This window comes from Electrophorus electricus, chromosome 3, assembly GCF_041902795.1.
Source record: "Electrophorus electricus isolate QZ-2024a chromosome 3, ASM4190279v1, whole genome shotgun sequence".
NCBI classification, from domain to species: domain Eukaryota; kingdom Metazoa; phylum Chordata; class Actinopteri; order Gymnotiformes; family Gymnotidae; genus Electrophorus; species Electrophorus electricus.
This window is the reverse complement of record NC_137499.1, coordinates 36,774,491-36,794,006: the sequence shown is the minus strand read 5'-3', so window position 1 is coordinate 36,794,006 and position 19,516 is coordinate 36,774,491. Positions and strand designations below refer to the sequence as shown.

The 19,516-nt window shown below is 44.8% G+C and overlaps 2 protein-coding genes across 3 annotated transcripts in view; both read right to left on the bottom strand.

Moving 5' to 3' along the window:
• Positions 1-15: 15 nt before the first annotated feature.
• Positions 16-2,030, bottom strand: dctn5 (dynactin 5). The gene is made up of 6 exons (XM_027017878.3): positions 1,870-2,030; positions 1,354-1,422; positions 1,120-1,238; positions 759-870; positions 494-596; positions 16-392 (listed from the first exon to the last, which is right to left on the bottom strand). The coding sequence occupies exons 1-6, from the start codon at positions 1,915-1,917 to the stop codon at positions 295-297; spliced, it is 549 nt and encodes a 182-aa protein (XP_026873679.1). The 5' UTR covers positions 1,918-2,030; the 3' UTR covers positions 16-294.
• A 14,802-nt stretch (positions 2,031-16,832) lies between these two features.
• The window catches only part of gng13b (guanine nucleotide binding protein (G protein), gamma 13b), a 7,603-nt gene continuing 4,919 nt past the window's right edge, over positions 16,833-19,516 (bottom strand). For both annotated transcript variants that reach the window (XM_027017855.3, XM_081711362.1), the window contains one exon: positions 16,833-18,088. In XM_027017855.3, the coding sequence (XP_026873656.1) occupies positions 17,983-18,088 (106 nt within the window). In that variant the 3' untranslated portion in view covers positions 16,833-17,982. The remainder of the gene's footprint in view (positions 18,089-19,516) is intronic.

The window sequence follows — 19,516 nt, the reverse complement described above, 5'->3', positions numbered from 1 at the left end:
CAGGAAGCTGTTGGCATTTTCTGTTTTGTGACATTTCAGTGTGGTGAGAGAGAGAAGCAATGACAGCTTAAAACACAACAACCACACAAAGCCAAGCCACAAAAAACATCATACTGGATAAGAGTCACCATGCTACGCTGATAGACTGGACTAAAGTCAAGAACAGGTACCCATGTGTGAGGAAGGTCAGCACTGGATGGATAGAGACAGCCTTCTTTTTTGGGGGGTAGGAGTCCTGTGCCAGGTGAACAGTCCAATATCCACTTTGGTCTGAGAAGCAGCGTGTCTACAGTCTCAGATTTGACTTAAGGGGAGGAATTTCTGGTAATAACTCTTGGTCACGTCAATCATCAGCTCCTGCGTGCACTCTGGGAGCTCTCCTGAAAACAATCCTGGAACACAGGGATGGCAGATTCAAAAATATTTTGGTAACAAGGCGCTGTACATAAACCTTTAGCAAGTCCCTAAAAGGACAATATGTAAAAGGGCTAACCTGGACATCCGGAGAATACTGTAAATGGTGGAACCACTGTCTCAGGGGGCAGAACAGTGTTATCCAGAATCTTACAGCAATCCTTCAGGACACACCGTCGACCCTAACATACACACGTGTTATAAATGCTCATATCTCAGTTATGAACACATCTCTGTTATAATGAAACGATATGGCGACATATTTCTAAGTGTAAAAAAGCTTCTAAGTGTAAAAAAATGCGCTCTGAAAATACAGATGATCTGTTTTTAGAGTGATTACTTACAATGACGCAGTTTTTGCCAATGTGAACGTACGATCCTATCTGTGCTGCATTGACCACACAGTCCTCCTCTATGAACACATGATCTCCAATGTGCAAAGGGAAAAAAGCCACACTGGAAGGAAAGAAGAAAATATACAACAGGGAGTTAATCGTCGTTTAATATGTTTGGCATGAATATTAAGACAGAATCTAAAACGTATTAGACACTGAATTTGACCAAATATCCCCAACTGGCAACCAAATTAAATGGCAAATCCCAGCCAGCCACATTAATTAGTTGGATAAGATACGTTTTTATTTACAAATTAGATTTCTGGATAGCGTTATATATTAACGTACATTTAACAAAACAAGTACTCACCCTTTGCTAAACTTTTTAAATGGCGGGCGAATTACACTTCGACTTTTGATGACACAGTGTCTGCCGACTCGGACATTAGCAAGATCTCCTCTAATAATGCAGTCATTCATCACTATGGTCTGGAAGCGATAAAAAACGTTTAACCATTAACATCATTTCTACGGCCAAACTACGGCGATGCTTAACAGTTTGATTCAACTTGATCCCAGACAGAAGCGACTAGCCATGTCTCACTTTCCCGTTGAGGACGATGTTTTGACTTCCACAGAGAACCGACTGTCTGCTGACTTTGTTGCCCGATGCCTGTCGGAAAACCAGAAGGCACGACAAGATAACTAGCAGTCACACTTTCCCACATCTTTGACTATATATGCGGCTTGCCATCGTGATGTTCGTAGATAGGTTAAGTCACCCTGGCTGGACGCAGAGCTATGGTAGGGTCGTCTGAAGACCTGCTAGGCTAGTACATAAACAAATCGTTTGGCCTTAGTTGACTAACTTTAACGACACTATCAGGACGCACCTAGCTGCACACGACTGCCATTGAGCTAACTAGCGAAATATAGAGTTAATCTCACTCCATGATTATCAGATCCTGGTATGGTTTTCAAGTGGTTTGTCTTTTACAATCATGCTTAGGTACCCAGCAAGATAACCTAGATTAGCCAGCATTAGCTAGGAACTATCCCTGAGTCGTAATATAGCGTTAGCTGCGATCTCTAACCCTCAGATGATTGCATATTCACATACCGTCTCGATGTACTCAGCCTTGTTGTACAGTATTTCACACAGCTCCATCTCGGTGAAATGTGAGGCTCAGTGAAATGAAGATGACTTGCTAGCTCGGACTGAGAGACGAACCTCTGTTTCCGCGTCTAGGCGAAGGGAAGGCAGATTACGTTGTGGGACTTATTTCATTATTCATTATTTGAGAGGTTTGGATATGTAGGACGCTACGTAAAATCGAAACATATTTAATGTTTGTTTATTTATTTCAAACAAATTTCTGAATTTTAGCAGAAAATTATGACACATCCATCAAGTCAAATATGATTTAAAGGCCTTGTAGTCTTTAATATGAACGCAAGAGGGCGCTATGACATTTCTCAAAGATGTCGCATGATTCTGTATTCTTAATCCAATTTATCTTTACAGACATAATTTAAGTACAATAATACTAAAGCACTATAAAATATAAAAACTTAATATTCTCGCTGGAACAAATAATAACAAAATAGGAATAATAAGAGTTTGGAAATAAATAACTAGCATAAGTAGCAATAATACAAACATTAAAATAAGCAGACAAACGTTGCGGCATGTTTTCTGACTTACTCACCGTCACTTAGGCTGTGGCATGTTGCCACATGTTTTACAGTGATACATGCTGTTAGACCTTCACCAAGAGGAATTTCGACCTTTTCAGATGGTCCTAGATTGGGGGGACGGTTTTACATCGCTGTGTGAATACAATAAAGAAGAAAGTTCAGCTCTCAGCTCAACCTCACCACTTAGAGATACGCTGTTTGTTCGCGTTCTCTATTGAGGGCCTGACAGCACTGTAATTCTGATTGTGTGTTGGAGTCACTGTCCCAGTGTTCCAGATCAGTTTTTGTTTGTTTGTTTGTTTTCTTTGATAACTTGGTCTGGTCAACTCTGATTGGACATCGCTGGACCGATGCTGCTCTTAGTGCTCACTGGGTTATTTGTGTAAGGACCAGCGTACAGAGGGGACTGGGCTTTGGACTGAGCTCTTAAGGCTTTAAGTGCTTCATGTTGCAATGTATTTGTTTACTGGATTTTAGATCTAGCCAAAAAATGTAAATCTCTAAAAACTAAAAGATATTGTAAAAATGTCATGTAGAATTTGTTTGTAATGTTGCTGTTTTTTTCTGATAGTTTTCTTTTATTGCTTGACTGTTTGAAAAATTTTTTTTGTATCAGTTCTGCTTGCTTAGAATTTCACACTCCTCATTAAACATTTTAATTCTGGGTACTTTTCTTTGCTGAATTGAATCTGTCCATGTCTTTAGTCACCTCTGTTGACTTGATTCAGTTCGTGAGCTTAGTGATGTCTACCGAACTGACCTCACTGGTCTATTCCGACATACGGTTTGGAGCCCATATGTACGTAGGATTGGTCTGGAATAGATTGCATGAGTCTTCTGGTTTCTTCCAGTGCTGAGTTCCTGTCAGGATGACATTTGGCAGTGGTCTGATAAAGGTGACTGATCTGACGATGAATGTACTGACGGTGGAGGCGTCTGTGTCAGTAATGACGCAGCCGGCGCCTTGAGGCTAGTAGCGGCTGCTTTCTGTGTGAAGGTTGCAGGAGACCTTGCTGTTGTAGTAGAGGGATCTGGTGAGAGGCATGTAGGCTGCTCAGATAGAGGTCACTATCATCCTTAATAGCACCCTTTTTAAGATTTAGCTCTGTTTCTCTCTCTCTCTCCGTTCCGCCTCTCAGAGCCGCCCGCTTCCGCAAAGCAGAGAGTCCTGCACACTATCTCACCCCATCTGCTTATTAAAGTGGATTATCTTAAACATATTAGGAGTAACATGAGATTTGCAGTGTGCAGTGTCACAGTGCATGACAGTTATGATTCATAGTGTTAGAGTGCACATCTGTTACAATTCACAGTGTCAGAGTGCACGTCCGTTACGATTCAGTGACAGACTTCAAGTTATGATTTATACTGTCAAGAGTGCATGTCTGTTATGACGCGTAGTGTCAGAGTGCATGTCTGTTATGACTCGTAGTGTCAGAGTGCACACCTATTATGATTCATAATGTCAGAGTGCATGTCAGTTATGATTAATAGTGTCTGAGTGCATGTCTGTTCGACCAGATCAGATTCCTCTCCCTTGACTATGTGAAAGTGTCAAGCCAGGAGAAGTTGTTTGCAGATCTCCATAAATATGCAGATCCTCAGATCCTCTCTCCCACGCCCATATCCTCGGCACACGTGCAGAGCGTGAGGGATGGAGTAATTAGGTTTCTGTCACTGAAGTGTTCTTAGTGTTCCCCTGACCTCTGTTTCACCTGCACAGAACAACCGGCTGCCAGCTAACCCAGATACACAAGCCTCCAGGTCATAACTCTTGTTTTATATATATATATATGTTCAAAGAGTTGGCCCTTTTGTAAGCTACATGTTAGGAAAAGTTTTGTGTGTGTGTGTGCGTATGTGAAAGAGAGAGAGAGAGAGAGAGTGCATGGTGTAAATCTTTATTGCATGCCTGCTCATGCCATAACACTGGTGGCGTGCCTCCGCACTGCTGGGGAGGGTTTCATGGTGTGGAATGGCATCTCTTTCCACCCCCTGTTTGAGTTGCTTCGTGCATGCCTGCAGCTCCATACTCTGGGTCCTCCCACACAGTCAACGCTGAGGTTGAGCCTGTGAGGAGGGCCAGCTCCTGTCCAGGCACTGGGTCCAGGACAGCCTGGCTCCAGGACAACTTGTGAGGGTTGGGTGCACTTCGATATCAGAGCTATGCCCCGGGCAGCACGCAGACCTGTGTTTCAGGAGGACTTTATATAACACACCCAACCCCCGTTTGTTTGGGGGTTGGATGTGCGAGCTGAGCGCTGGACTGTCAAGATGATCCGTTCTGCCTGACCGTGGCTGAAGAGAGAAGTCTGAGGGTGTCTGTCTGCCGCTCACGCTGATCCTGCCCGAGATCCTGGAGGAAGGTCCAGCTTCTCTCTCTGCTCCTACAGACTTATCGCTAAGAATCCCACGAGAAGAGGCGATTCTTGCCCTTTCTCCCTGTTAGCTGGTGCTAGCTGGTGCACAACACATTTAATCATCTGCATGTCTCACACCATGTCAGCCAAACTCCCGTACCTATAGCTGAGTGGGGTGGACGTGCTGGAGGTGGCGTGCACATCCCCGAGCGTCCTGCAGCGGCGTGGGTCCTGTCCTTTCTCTCAGTCCCCACGCTGAGATGCCCTGGATTTGGGGCCTCCCGGGGCGAGGCCTTCCTCGGCCCATCTGAGTCCCACTCACAGCACGCTGCCTTTTTCGGCCCCAATGCTGCCTCGACTTGCTACTGACCCCCTGAGATTCCAGGTCTTTTACATAAATTCACAGTTTAAACAACAGGGGCCTTACACTCGTCTGAAAATAACTCTGCCCTTCCCTCATGTGAGTAGGAGTGAGTCTACTGCGCTACTGTAACCCAATACATCACTCCAGTAGCTCGGCACTGATTTTGGGAGATTTCATGTAAGTTATTAAAGTGCTTCCGTTATACAGTAGAGGAGGCCTCTTATCATGTGGACTCTACAGATCCAGGTACTGGAATCTGTAACCTCTCTATTTCCCATCTTTTAAGCCCAGCTGACCTTGTTGTATTGGTTAAGATATCAGGAACATTGTGATGGTCCATAGACTTCAGGAATGTGTAGACTTTGCAGCTCTAACAGGCAGGACAGGGTTATCACAGGGTATTCATCACATAGTTACCACCACATGGTTATCACCACACAGTTATCATTACAGTTGTCACATGGTTATCATCATATGGTCATCATTTCAGAGTTATCACCACATGGTTATCATCACATGGTCATCATCACAGAGTCATCATCACATGGTCATCATCACAGGGTTACCATCACAGGGTTATCACAGAACCCACAATCTAGAACTAGGTCAGCAGAGGTAACTGGTAACCATGCATCAGGGAGCACCCTGGGAGGAGTCCCAGCAGGAGAGGAAATAATGTGTAGGTAATGACACAATGTTAGATCGATCTGTATAAATCCATTTCAATAAAACATACAAATAAAAACATTCCATCTGGTTCTATTGTGGGAGGTGAGTTTGACAGCTTGTGCACGTAAACATTACTGGGAATGATCTTCTCTGTGATATGTAAGTGCTAACATTTCATAATTGTATTCATAAGAGAAATCTGAGAGGTGATGTTAATATATTAAAGGGGTAAGACAGGCAGTAGGTAGGAATGCCAGTAGAGTCTCCCTGTCTGAAACAAGCTCCATCACTGACACTCTCATAAACTTGCTAACCCGAGTGGTGAGAACTGATTGGAAGGAAAGCTTAATGATGACACACAGCCTTACTGGTGATTTCTTTGGATGTGTCCCCATCTTGTGCTCGTGACATTGTGTGCATGTGTGAATGCAGCTTCTGTGTTGTGTGTTTGTGTGAATGTGGCCTGTGTTGTGTGTATGTGTGAATGCAGCTTCTGTGTTGTATGTTTGTGTGAATGCGGCCTGTGTTGTGTGTATGTGGGAATGCAGCTTCTGTGTTGTGTGTTTGTGTGAATGTGGCCTGTGTTGTGTGTTTGTGTGAATGCAGCTTCTGTGTTGTGTGTTTGTGTGAATGCAGCTTCTGTGTTGTGTGTTTGTGTGAATGTGGCCTGTGTTGTGTGTTTGTGTGAATGTGGCCTGTGTTGTGTGTATGTGTGAATGCAGCTTCTGTGTTGTGTGTTTGTGTGAATGTGGCCTGTGTTGTGTGTATGTGTGAATGCAGCTTCTGTGTTGTGTGTTTGTGTGAATGTGGCCTGTGTTGTGTGTTTGTGTGAATGTGGCCTGTGTTGTGTGTTTGTGTGAATGTGGCCTGTGTTGTGTGTTTGTGTGAATGTGGCCTGTGTTGTGTGTATGTGTGAATGCAGCTTCTGTGTTGTGTGTTTGTGTGAATGTGGCCTGTGTTGTGTGTATGTGTGAGTAGCATCTGTCCCCCAATCCCCCATCGCCCTTCTTCCTGGGAGAGACCACCCTCAATCACCCCTATTTCCTGGGAGGGACCACCCTCAATCACCCCTATTTCCTGGGAGAGACCACCCTCAATCACCCCTATTTCCTGGGAGAGACCACCCTCCATCACCCTTATTTCCTGGGAGAGACCACCATCCATCACCCCTATTTTCTGGGAGAGACCACCATCCATCACCCCTATTTCCTGGGAGAGACCACTCTCCATCACCCCTATTTCCTGGGAGAGACCACCATCCATCACCCCTATTTCCTGGGAGAGACCACCATCCATCACCCCTATTTCCTGGGAGAGACCACCCTCCCATCACCCTTGTCTGGATGTCGATCATTGTATTCTTGTCATTCTCCACGTATTAACCTTCAAAGATCAATCGATACATCTTAAGAAATAAAACATGTGGCTTCAACTGCAGCATCCATCTGATAAGTCAGCAGTTCCCATGGAGATTCTAAAGAATGCGGAGATCCGTTTTTCCCTTTCTCTATCTCAACAGGTAGCGGGAGCTTCCTGTCTGCCTGCATGGGGGATGGGAGCGTCCTGCCAGGGCTGCCCGCTGGCTCTGTACCAGCAGGACAGAGAGCAGGTCACCCAGCGAAGAGTCAAGCTGCAGGACACCGTAGGTCAGTGTTAGAGTGTGAAACAGTACTGACCAAAATGCCCTGTCGATCAAAGTCAGGGATAATTCAGCGCAGGACAAACAGACAGGTGTGATGGGCACAGAGGCACCGGGCAAGTCACGCAACACTCAGCTCGGAAAACTCAGAAAACTCAAGGAAATCAGGGAATCAGAGTTCTATGACCCCAGATTCCTAAAATCTAGCTCCAGTTCATTATGGTTTTTAAGGCATTAAAACATCTCTCCTGAGTATCTTTCATATTTGGACGAAGGTAACACGTTGTCATGGCTGTGCATGACACTAACATTGCCTGTACAGCCATGGAATCACATCCTTACCATTTGGATGGCTCCAAGTAAGAGTAAAATTAAAATGTTGTTGTTTTTTTGTCAACATGTATAACAGACTTTTTAGCTACAAGCCTAGTTATCAGCCTGTATCAGCCATGCATATATATATATATATATATATATATATATATATATATATATATATATATATATATATATATATATATATATATATATAATGTAAAATGTATGTTATTTATATTTAAGATGCATGAGTTCTGTGATTAAATAATTTACTTATTCAGGAGGAAAATCAAATCTGTTTAATCTCCTGACTGAGTAGTTCTAGTAGGATATGAACAAATAGCTTTAATTTCAGCGCATGTGTAAATGTGTCACCATGTGTTATATTTAGTGTTAAATCAAAAATGTGTCTGATAGCAGTGTGATCTAAACTCTGTACTGGATGAGCACAACACAGGGCAGATTTTCCAGCAACCCTGCAGTTACCACACTGATGTAACACTGTCACACAGCTCAAAAGTGTGTGTTTGTGCACTTGTGTGTATGTTAATGTTTGTTTGTATGTGTGTGTGTGTGTGTGTGTGTGTGTGTGTGTGTGTGTGTGAGATTGTGTTTGTTTGTTTGTGTGTGTGTGATTATGTTTGTTTGTTTGTGTGTGTGTGTGTGTGTGTGAGATTGTGTTTGTGTGTGTGTGAGATTGTGTTTGTGTGTGTGTGTGCGTGTGAGATTGTGTGTGTGTGTGTGTAAGATTGTGCTTGTTTGTGTGTGTGTGTGTGTGTGAGATTGTGTTTGTTTATGTGTGTGTGTGTATGTGTGTGTGTGAGATTGTGTTTGTTTATGTGTGTGTGTGTGTGTGCGCGTGTGAGATTGTGTGTGTGTGTGTGTGTGTGTGTGTGCGCGTGTGAGATTGTGTGTGTGTGTGTGTGTGCGTGTGAGATTGTGTGTGTGTGTATTTGTGTGTGCGCGCGTGTGAGATTGTGTGTGTGTGTGTGTGTGCGTGTGAGGATTGTGTGTGTGTGTGTGTGTGTGTGCGTGTGAGATTGTGCGTGTGTGTGTGTGCGTGTGAGATTGTGTGTGTGTGTGTGTGTGTGTGCGCGCTTGTGAGATTATGTGTGTGTGTGTGTGAGATTGTGTTTGTTTATGTGTGTGTGTGTGTGTGTGTGTGTGCGCGTGTGAGATTGTGTGTGTGTATGTGCGCGTGTGAGATTGTGTGTGTGTGTGTGCGTGTGAGGATTGTGTGTGTGTGTGTGTGTGTGCGTGTGAGATTGTGTGTGTGTGTGTGTGTGTGTGCGTGTGAGATTGTGTGTGTGTGTGCGCTTGTGAGATTATGTGTGTGTGAGATTGTGTTTGTTTGTGTGTGTGTGTGTGTGTGTGTGTGCGCGTATGAGATTGTGTGTGTGTGTGTGCGCGTGTGAGATTGTGTGTGTGCGTGCGCGTGTGAGATTGTGTGTGTGTTTGTGTGTGCGTGTGAGGATTGTGTGTGTGTGTGTGTGCGTGTGAGATTGTGTGTGTGTGTGTGTTTGTGTGTGTGTGTGTGTGCGCGCGCGTGTGAGATTGTGTGTGCGTGTGTGCGTATGAGATTGTGTGTGTGTGTGTGAGATTGTGTGTGTGTGTGTGTGAGATTGTGTGTGTGTGTGTGCGCGTGTGAGATTGTGTGTGTGTGTGTGTGCGTGCTTGTGAGATTGTGTGTGTGTGTGTGTGTGTGTGCGTGTGAGATTGTGTGTGTGTGTGTGTGCGCGCTTGTGAGATTGTGTGTGTGTGTGTGTGCGTGTGAGATTGTGTGTGTGTGTGTGTGTGTGTGTGTGTGTGTGTGTGTGTGTGTGTGTGTGTGTGAAAGTGAGGGTTTTAAATTAGATGTCATTGTGTCATACTGTAGCTATTATTATTCCGCTATATCTAAAAAGGTGACTGCAGTGTCAGGTGGGGAGAGGAGGTCGCTTTTACTGAAAGGATTTTCTATTAATATAAAGACATTAAGATATTAATGTATTACGGTGTAATTACTGATGTTGGCATTTATTTTTTATTACTTAAATTTCTTTTTTATATTTTAGCCATACATAATTATATTTTAATCTGGTTCATTTTATAATTATATTAACTCCATTTTAATTATATTTGTATTCTAATTTCTTCACCCTGATAAAAAAGCGCATGTCTGTGGAAGAGGACGGGTTATGTGTTCTTCCACTAAGATTCCCACATAATTACAAATCATCTTCTAAAAGTGACTTTAAAGCTGCTGCAGGTGACTACACTATGCAATGGGCCCGCAGGAACAATACTTGGTCTTAGGAGCCCAGGACAGCGGGGAGGTTTGTGGGTCTCTAGTAGTTTCATGCATTTCTGTTATTCTCCTCTGTTGGTGTGGTGAGCTAAGCTGCTTGAATCAACAGGCTAAGAGGAGTACAACCCCACTGTATTATCGGTTAATCCCTCCTGCTCTTTCAGACTGTACTGTTGGATCTGTCACATTGAAACTGTTAGTATGCTCTTTCATAAATGTGTGTGCGGTTGTTTGTCCATGCTGCGTGCGTGTGTGTGTGTGGCTGTAGTTTTTGTACAGTGTCTGATGATAAGGCTGTAGTGTACAGTCAGATGTTGAGTCTCAAGTGTGTATAAAGTCAATAATGGTGAGGCTCTAGTGTGTTTACAGTCAGTGATAGCGAGGCTGTAGTATACAGTGTGTTTAAATCTGATGGTCTGGTGTCTGTTGTGTCTTTTTGTTGTGTTTGTTTGCTTCCTCCATTTTAATAGGTATTATACCTGTGATGCTGGCACAAGTCAACCCTATAAGTGAAATGACGGCTAAATCTCCTCTGGTGATTTTAGGTGGAGGAGTCAGCTGTTTGGGGCAGAAGATGTCCTAAATGCGTGTTGATGTGGGCTAATGCTTTAAGACACAGGCATTAAAGATTTACCAGGCTGACAATGTTTTATTAAGTAGCATTCTCAGGGCAGAGGAGTGGAGAGCATAGGAATGGCCTCCAAGCAAACCCAGACCTATTTGTCTCATGAAAAAACAAAAGTTTCTGACTTCCTTGCAGTGACACAACAGTGCAGCCCACAAATATGTAGGCATCTCCATAGCAAACATGATTTCACATCTCTTTTTAAGCCAGTAGCCTGTTTTTGCTTCAAAATCTCTGCTGGAAAACTGTTTGTGGTTTAAAATTAACCAAGAACAGATCGAAGTATTTACAGCGTGGTGTTTTAGCACAAACTGCAGCGCGTGGTGACTCATGCGAGAGCAGGGTTGTAGGAGTTTTGCTCTGAAGCTCTGCTATAACGGCAGGCGTCCGGTTTCTCCGCAGCGCTCCGACAGCAGCCTCCTCCTCCCGGAGCGGCGCGCCTGGGGACAACAGGAGCCGATCGCGTCCGTCCAAAGCCGAGAAAGTGAAGGGATGTGCGGCTCGCGTGTAACCGGCGTCCGACACCCCCACGCGGAGCCGCGTGGAGCCCTGGCTATTTCTGCACCGCTTGGCTATGAATTGTTAATGCTCGTGAATTGGCTGACTGTGGCTCGCCGTGCTTGTGCTGCGTAATGAGGCCTCGGGGACGCAGAGTGAAGGGGAGAGATGGGGTGGGGTGGGGGCGTAGGAAAGTGGTGTCATCCACGGAGAGAGAGGATGAGAGAGGGAGAGAGAGGGGGAAAGAGAATGAGAGAGAGGGACGGAGAGGAAGAGAGAGGGAAAGAGAGAAAAAAATGTAAGCATTTTCAATGCTTTGGCAATATTGTATTTTGTACAGTCATGCCAGTAAAGCCACTGCAAAAAAAAAAAAGATATAATGAGAGGGAAATAGAGAAAAGAGGGGGAGAGAGAGAGAGAGACAGAGAGAGAGACAGAGAGAGAGACAGAGGAGAGAGAGAGAGAGAGGCGTTCTGAGGGCCGTGTGAAGTGTACAAAGCCCCAGGAAGATGTTGCGTTTGGGCTCACCCAGGAACCGAGAGGCCTGCACGATGAGCGATGCTGTCACAGACACTGCAGATAGCAGAGCTCCCAACAGCTGCCATGACCAATTAATATTTCATATTTGCCAAGTTCTGCTCGGGCCCTCACTGTCAGTAAGCATGCATCTCCTCCTGCTTTTAGTGCATTTTAGCACTTCAACTTTCTTTTATATTGAGTTAAAATTTGCTGTAAATGTTCATATACAATACAAGGAATTCGGGGACAGAAGCTCCCCAGTGCCCCCCCCCCCCCCCCCATAGCGTTGGACGCAAACATTAAAAATACCGTTCTCACAAAAATAATTTCTGGGTTTAAAAGACCGCATCAGCGAGTTCATTATCCTTCTGCAGTGTTTATGCTCTTACACTCTCACACGTCCCTCACGCAAACATAATCCTCACACGTACCTCATGTAGAAATACACTTCCCTCATTCACACCTCATATATCCCTCTTAAACACCCCCCACACACAGCGCGACCTTACACACTCCATACACACATGAACACCGACATGCATGCACGCAGTCTGCCCTAATACTCACCTCACTTTCCACCCCCACACACCACACATACACACACAGCCGCACACCCTAAACACCACACACACGCAGGCACGCACATATACACCACTGCCATCACTAGTATCCAGGATGATGTGTGTATATGGGCTTGTTCATTTGACCTTCTGAACACACTAAATAGAGGTCAGCTGGTGATTGTGGTGGGAGGTCTTATATTGGATGTGTGTACTTAGGTGGGCAAAGATCCCCTGGGTACTCTGCTGAAAAGGCTCTTCTCTCTTCCTGTGAGATCTTCATGGCATGTTTAAAGTTCTGTTGAACACATTCCACTCTGGGTGGTGTACTGGAGCTGTGAAGTGTGCAGTGCTCTCTCTCTCTCTCTCTCTCTCTCTCTCTCTCTCTCTCTCTCTCTCTCTCTCTCTCTCTGTCTCACACACACACACATATATACACACAAACACACACACGCATATGCCTGCCTTCTCATAACATGCACCGCTAACAAAGCACTAGAGATTAGAGATCTGACAGCCTGGGGCTTTAATCTTCTAAAGAGGGACCTCTGGGTCACATGCAAGTCACAGCACACACACACACACACACACATGCACACATAGACTCAAACATACCCTTCAGAGGGAGGGCAGAGGGCAGCCGTGATTACTCCCAACCCGTGTAAACGTGAGCGGCTCGGCAGTGCCGGTAGGAGGTGTGTGCTGGGTGGCACTGGTCGTTGCCATTGCAGGAGACGTAAGAGGAGAACGGCCCAGAGCTTTCCGTGATGCTGGCGTGCGGCTCCCTGCGGAAACCTCCAGACAGCAGGCTGTGAAAACTGTGCGGCCCTGCTGTAGTTAACCCAGCGCACTAATAACCCCACAGTGGAGTTCGCCTGCCCCACGGGGTCCTGCTCGTTTCTGTTTACCTCTGAAAATTCCGGTTTACACGCTCACTGACAGAAGAACAACCAGAGCTCTCTGCTACTTATGGATAGCATCTAGTTCACACTGGTAATGCTAAATACTATGTGCGTTTTATTAGGCTCCATAAATATTTTTAATCTTGGCTACAGTTATGTGAAAATCTTACTCGTTGGACATGGCACAGGGAATTCATACAGAACTTGTGACTCTTCAGCTTGCTTTACTGGTTCTGATCCGGACACAGTGCTGAGGCTGTGTCAGTGGTTGTCAGTGGTTTTCCATGTTTGCCAAAAACTGGGTCAAAGGTAGAGGTCCCAGCCCAGCTCTGCACTCAATCAGCTCGCAGTCAGCCAATTCCAATTAAGCCAGAGCGCAGCGAGGCGAAGGGGTTCAGGGAAGAGCCAGAGCGGGCGGCTCCAGCACGGCGGCTCTGTCCTCATTTGAGGGAATGATGTGTGGCCCCGGCCTGGCCTCGCTCTCTGGGAACATCAGCAGGTAGGGGCTGGAACAGATCCAGCGGCCAGACGCTCGGAGGGAAGCTGCTGACAGAACTAGATCAGCGGAAAGCGTGTGGATAGCGTGTGGAGAGTGTTGTGTGAGTGTTCCGAGAGTGTTTAGAGAGTATATACAGAGGGTGTCGAGAGTGTATGGAGTGTGTAGTGAGTCTACGAGAGAGCATATGCGGTTTGTGTGGATTGGTGTAGGAAGCTTTAATTAGCTGAGTACGGTTGACTCGTACCTCGTAGCAACCTCAGAATCTGCACATACGTTTTGAAATGTTTACAGAAGAAAGACTGTGTTTTCCAAGCTTGTAATCCCAATACTTCCATGAAAAAAACAAAAGGTTTATGCAACACTGATACATTACAGCAAAAAAAAAAAAAAAAGTGCGCTCCTTTTAAGGAAGGCATATTAGCAAGCCAAATAAAAACAAAATATACACTCAGAATTTCTTAAAGTGACAGGATATAATAATATCGTCTTGAACAGTACCAAACAAAGTGTAGTTCCAAGATGAAAGTGGGATACTCTGAAGGTGGTGGAAAATGACTGTGCTAAGATCCTTTGGGACTTCCAGTCACAGACAGACAAAATGGTAATGGCTAACCAACCGGACATAGTAGTAGTGGATAAACAGCAGAAGAGGGATGTAGTGATAGATGTATGGCAATCCCAAACATTAGCAAAATCAGGAACAGGGAACACAAAAAGCTCGAGAAACATTCAGGGCTGAGAGAAGAGCTGGAAAAGATGTGGAAGGTGAAGCCAATGGTGGTTTCCGTGGTAATCAGAGATATATTCAGTATATTTATTTTGGCTCCTACGGAAAGTGTATGAAGTGTGTAAAAAAGCATATGGAGAATGTGGAGACTGTGTGTAGAGTGTTTGGAGAGTGTGCATGAAGAATGTGTGGAGAGTGTGTGGAGAGTGTGTATTCAGCAGCAGAAATGGCCAGGTTCTGCCGGACTCGGCCTCTGATGCTTGCCTCCTCTCCACACTCTGATCCGAGCCTGACACAGATGCTCTGATCTCGGCTGCTCTGGCCTGACTGCCATGCACACAGAGGGTGAGGCCCACGGAGCCAAACTGCAGGGCCCACTGGTGTGTAAGAGTGCGGGGGCAGGGCACCTCACCATTTACCTAATGGAGTTTTCAGGGCCAGAAGCAGTCGAGGCCGCTACCCAGCTTAATCCAGATCCGAGCAGAAAAGCAGGTTAATGGGAGATATTTTGGAGTGAATGGAAACACACAGATGGAAGCATGTATTCGAATTTGCTGTGGCTGGCCATCTGGACCAATTCGCACAGTGGAAACGCTGCAGCAAAGGCCCAAAACAATGTTTCAAACAATGCCAACTGTTTCACCGAACAGTATCCACCATGGAAATGGTGTTGGAATCCTGACTTTACATGTGCCATACACGGGGGGGTTTGTGAGGATTATGGCATGGTGCAAAGATTGAAGGCCTGAGAAAGTAGGGGTCATGCGCCGACCCCACTGACCCGACCTCTGCCCTAGCGATGACCTTCGGCTGCGGCTGGGTGCAGAGAACACCGAGGGCTGTGAACCACTTCTGCGTGCTGGGACTTTTCCTGTCACTCGGCAGCTTTTTCGGGATCCTCCACAGAGAACAACAAGCTCAGAGCTGCAAGTGTCGTTTCAAGTCAGAACCTTTCAGTCTTCATCCGTAAAGAGCAAATTAACCCTTCTAAATTTAGATGGCTCTTATCTAGCCATAGCACCTAGATCCACAGCCTACATGTACCAGCCACACACTTACAGGGACGTTAAGACCGGTCATGTATATGCACTATGGACAAGGTGTCACGCTATGTTTATTGTGTCTGAGGTCTCCTGTATTGTATATCTGTAATTGTAAGCACCTTTGGGTTCTTAAAAAGTGCTATATATAAATCTCAGGTATTATTATTATTATTATTATTATTATTATAGCAAGTGAACCCTGTCAGGTCTGGAGAACACCTTGATCTCCAGAAACCCTTCAATCCAGAAAACCCCATCGGGTTCATAGAGTCCCCAATCCAGAAAACCCCTTAAATCCAGAGAATCTCCACTGGGTCCTGAGAACCCTATTTACCCCGGGAACCTTGTTGGTCCATGGAACCTCATGGATCCAGAGAACCTCATCAGGTCCAGAGAACCACCTTATCCCAGACTTATATGTAGAAAGCATTCGATATGTGGAATGTTTGAGGAAGCAAGTTAATTCAGGCAGACCAGAATGTTATCTACAGGGTTCCAAGCAGCACAGAGATCAGTATGTGTGGCTGGGAATGTCTATGGCAATGAGGGCTCAGATTAACAATCCTAATCTAAGAGAGTGAATAGAGCCCTGGATTATCATTAGCCCTGGATTATCAGAGCCCTGGATTATCATTATCGACTGCATTAGCCTCACGAATCACAGGAGTCTTGCTGGCATCCTGTTCTTGGGGAGCTGGAGTAGAGAGAGGAGGGGCTGTTATTGGGGGGAGGGGCTGGTTGCAGTGAAAGATGATCAGAGGAAGATGAGCCTGTTTTAGTGGGAGCGATGTGGTGAAGGGGCTGTCTCCCCACAGCCTCTCCGCTACTCTATTATTCAGAAGAGAATGAAGTTGCTCGTCCTCTGGAGAGGAGGGAGGCATAAAGATGAAATGATGACAGTCGTGGTCTCACAGTCGCAGGATGGAGCCAGCTGATACACGTCTGATACACTCTCCCCGTTGCCTTATATCTGATACACTCTGCCCTGCACTGTCTGATACATGCTCCACACAGCCTCCGTCTCACACACACCCGTCTCCGCCTCTCTGAGAGACCGATGTGAATCAGAGACAGAGTCCCTGCTTTGCATTTCATATTAACAGGACTCACAGTTATGTGATTGGTGGAGTTATAACCATCTTCACTGAGTCTCTAGCACTTAATATGCACTTTAAAAAAGCATCTGCCACACGCTGTAAATGTAAATGTCTCCACTAAACAAGAGAGCAGGACATGGCACTTTTATCCAAACTATCCTGCATCTGTCTGTCTTTGCATATCATACAACTGTGTCAGGAAGTGATGTGTATACAATCTTCCCCATTACACAGACTCACACACAAACACACCAAACACAAACAAATGACATCCAGGCTGTCTAAAAATCTTCTACTTTATTCAAGATAAATGTTTTTTGTAAAACATTTAATAAAAAAATGCCATTACTTATTGCTTAGTTAATAATCTAGTAGTTATGCATAATTCTTCAAAGCACTCTCAAATGGAATATACCGCAAGATAGTTAGATTTCGAATAGTTATTGTGTGTGTGTGTGTGTGTGTGTGTAAAACAAAATCAGACATAATGAATTCCCCCTCAGCCCTGCCTTGCTTTTGAAGGAACACAGCACTAAGCAGATGTGCATCTGGCTGTGTGCAGTCTCACCTCTGCACACAGTGCCACCTCATGGCTCTCAGACCCCTGGCAAAACCCATACGTTCTTTTTAAGGAAACTGTGTACAAGGCAGTATTCGATGGTAAACCGATGCGTTTTTTCCCTTTTGCTTATCTATATCAGGGAGGGTGCAGACAAAGAGCAAGCCCACCAAAAATATCAGCACTTGCTAAAACCAGGAATAAATAAATAAATAAACAAACAAATAAATAAATAAATAGATACAAGACAATAAATTAGGCAATAAATTAAATAGACTAATCTGTACAGAATGGTATTTACGTGGCGGTGTTGTCTTTAAATAGTGCAGCGGCCAGGTGGATGAGCGGGTTGCTCAGAAGAACAGAGGCCAGCACCTCCAATGGCTTCTCAAGTTCCTGAATGAATTGTGTCCCATATCCAGGGGTCCTACAGACCATTTCTGGCAGTTACACATTCATGCTGTATGTTTGAACTCATCATCGAAACAGGGCAAGCCACGGTGACAACACCGAAATATGAGATGAAAGAAATTCCACTAACTGCATATTAAGATATATTGACATTTATAGTTATAATAACAGTAATGCATGGCAAAGTTTTAAATCTTGCAAGTGAGTGTAGGATGCTAATGACTCAGTGTGTGTGTGTGTGTGTGTGTGAGAGAGAGAGAGAGAGAGAGAGAGAGAGAGAGAGAGAGAGTGTGAGTGTGTGGGTGTGTGTGTGGGTGTGTGGATAATGGCTGTTGTACATTCATTGTGAAAGCGAAACGGGGAGGAGCAGGACTTCAGGTGTGTTCAGTTCTGGGAGTGGAGTCGCAGGGCCGCCTGCTGCCCCCAGGCGGGGGGCCGTGGGGCCACCTCCTGCTCTCTTAAAGAATGATACACTTGCCCTTCTCCACCCATGGGTTGTTCTTCATCAGCTCTGGGTTCAGGAAGGGGTCTTGGGGCACACACTCATCAATCCATTTCACCAGGCTGAAAAAGAAAGAAGAAGATTTTTGAACTTCTCGCGTTACTGTCGTGTGGATAACTTCCTGATACAGAATTTTTCTGAAGTTTTTTTATGTTCAAACAGTTCAAATATCAAGCCCAGTCAAGCAGCCAAGCTGGTGTGAAACGTATTCCATTTACACCGCTACACTAACGGAGCAGGAAGGCCCAGCTCCAACACTCTTGCATGGGGGAGGTTGTTTGAAACTCGTGATACTGACTCATCAGATCTGGCATTTCTAAGCAAAGAAATCGCATGGATCTGTGCAGATTAAAATAGACATACCAAAGGAGGAGTTCCTAGGATAATGGCAATTTAGCTGTAGCCAATAAAGTTTTGAAGTAAGACCTACTTATTAGCATAGAATTGTTTCTGATTTTGTAATTCATTATAGAAACAGTTATTTCTTCTTCTAGAAATAGTTCTTGCTGCTGCAGCCAGGGGTGTTTCTGTATTCTGTCATACCTTCATTCAGATGAGAATTCAGTTGTTTTGTAAACAACCCACATTCCTCTGCCCAGCTCCTAACGCACTTGGCCCGGGTAATCGGCATTGAATACCAGCTACGGTCACCTGGGAGCTGAGACAGTGCAAAAGTGTTCACCGGCTGGGAAACACCCCAGGGACCTGGCTGGGAAACACCCCAGGGACCTGGCTGGGAAACACTGGCTTAAGGCTAATTAAGAAAATGTGTCATTTATTTTAAAAAAACGTTTCTGATGCTGACTGTTCACATGTTCGAGAACTGCAGTTCTCAAATACACATGGTTTAGTACATGTTATTTAGTATACTCAGTATAGGTACACACAGGGTAGTAATAAGCTCTCAGGAATTTGGGCACCAGTAAACTAGGGAAAACTAAAGACAATACCAAAGAAGAAGCAGCTGTCAGCTCCAAACTCTAATTACTGGTCTTTATTTATGGCCCCCTTTCTCTCTCTCTCTCTCTCTCTCTCTCTCTCTCTCTCTCTCTCTCTCTCTCTCTCTCTCTCACCACACACATACACATACAAAATACACATAAACAAATCTTTGATCTCACATACATTATTTGTTTTGTATATGATCAAATGTAGTATATCTTGTTTCGCAACATTTCCATTGCTTTTATGTATATATGCTCTCTCCTGCAGTCAGTACCTGCTAATACCCGCCTCTCCAACCAAGCAGGAGTGTTACCGAGGGGAATACCTTTTTGGCATGTAAACAGAAAAACCAGTGCATCCTCAGACCAAAGGAAATGTTAATGCTTTATGTTTACAGAGCACAGACATTCTTGTGTGGATGAAAAATAAAGAGAGACAAGGTTCAAGTCTGAGTGAAAAACTGATTTTTGCTGAGCGTAAAAAGCTTAAAACTGCAATAGTCAGTACAAGAGGCAACCAGGCACTGTGTCAGCACTAACTGATCT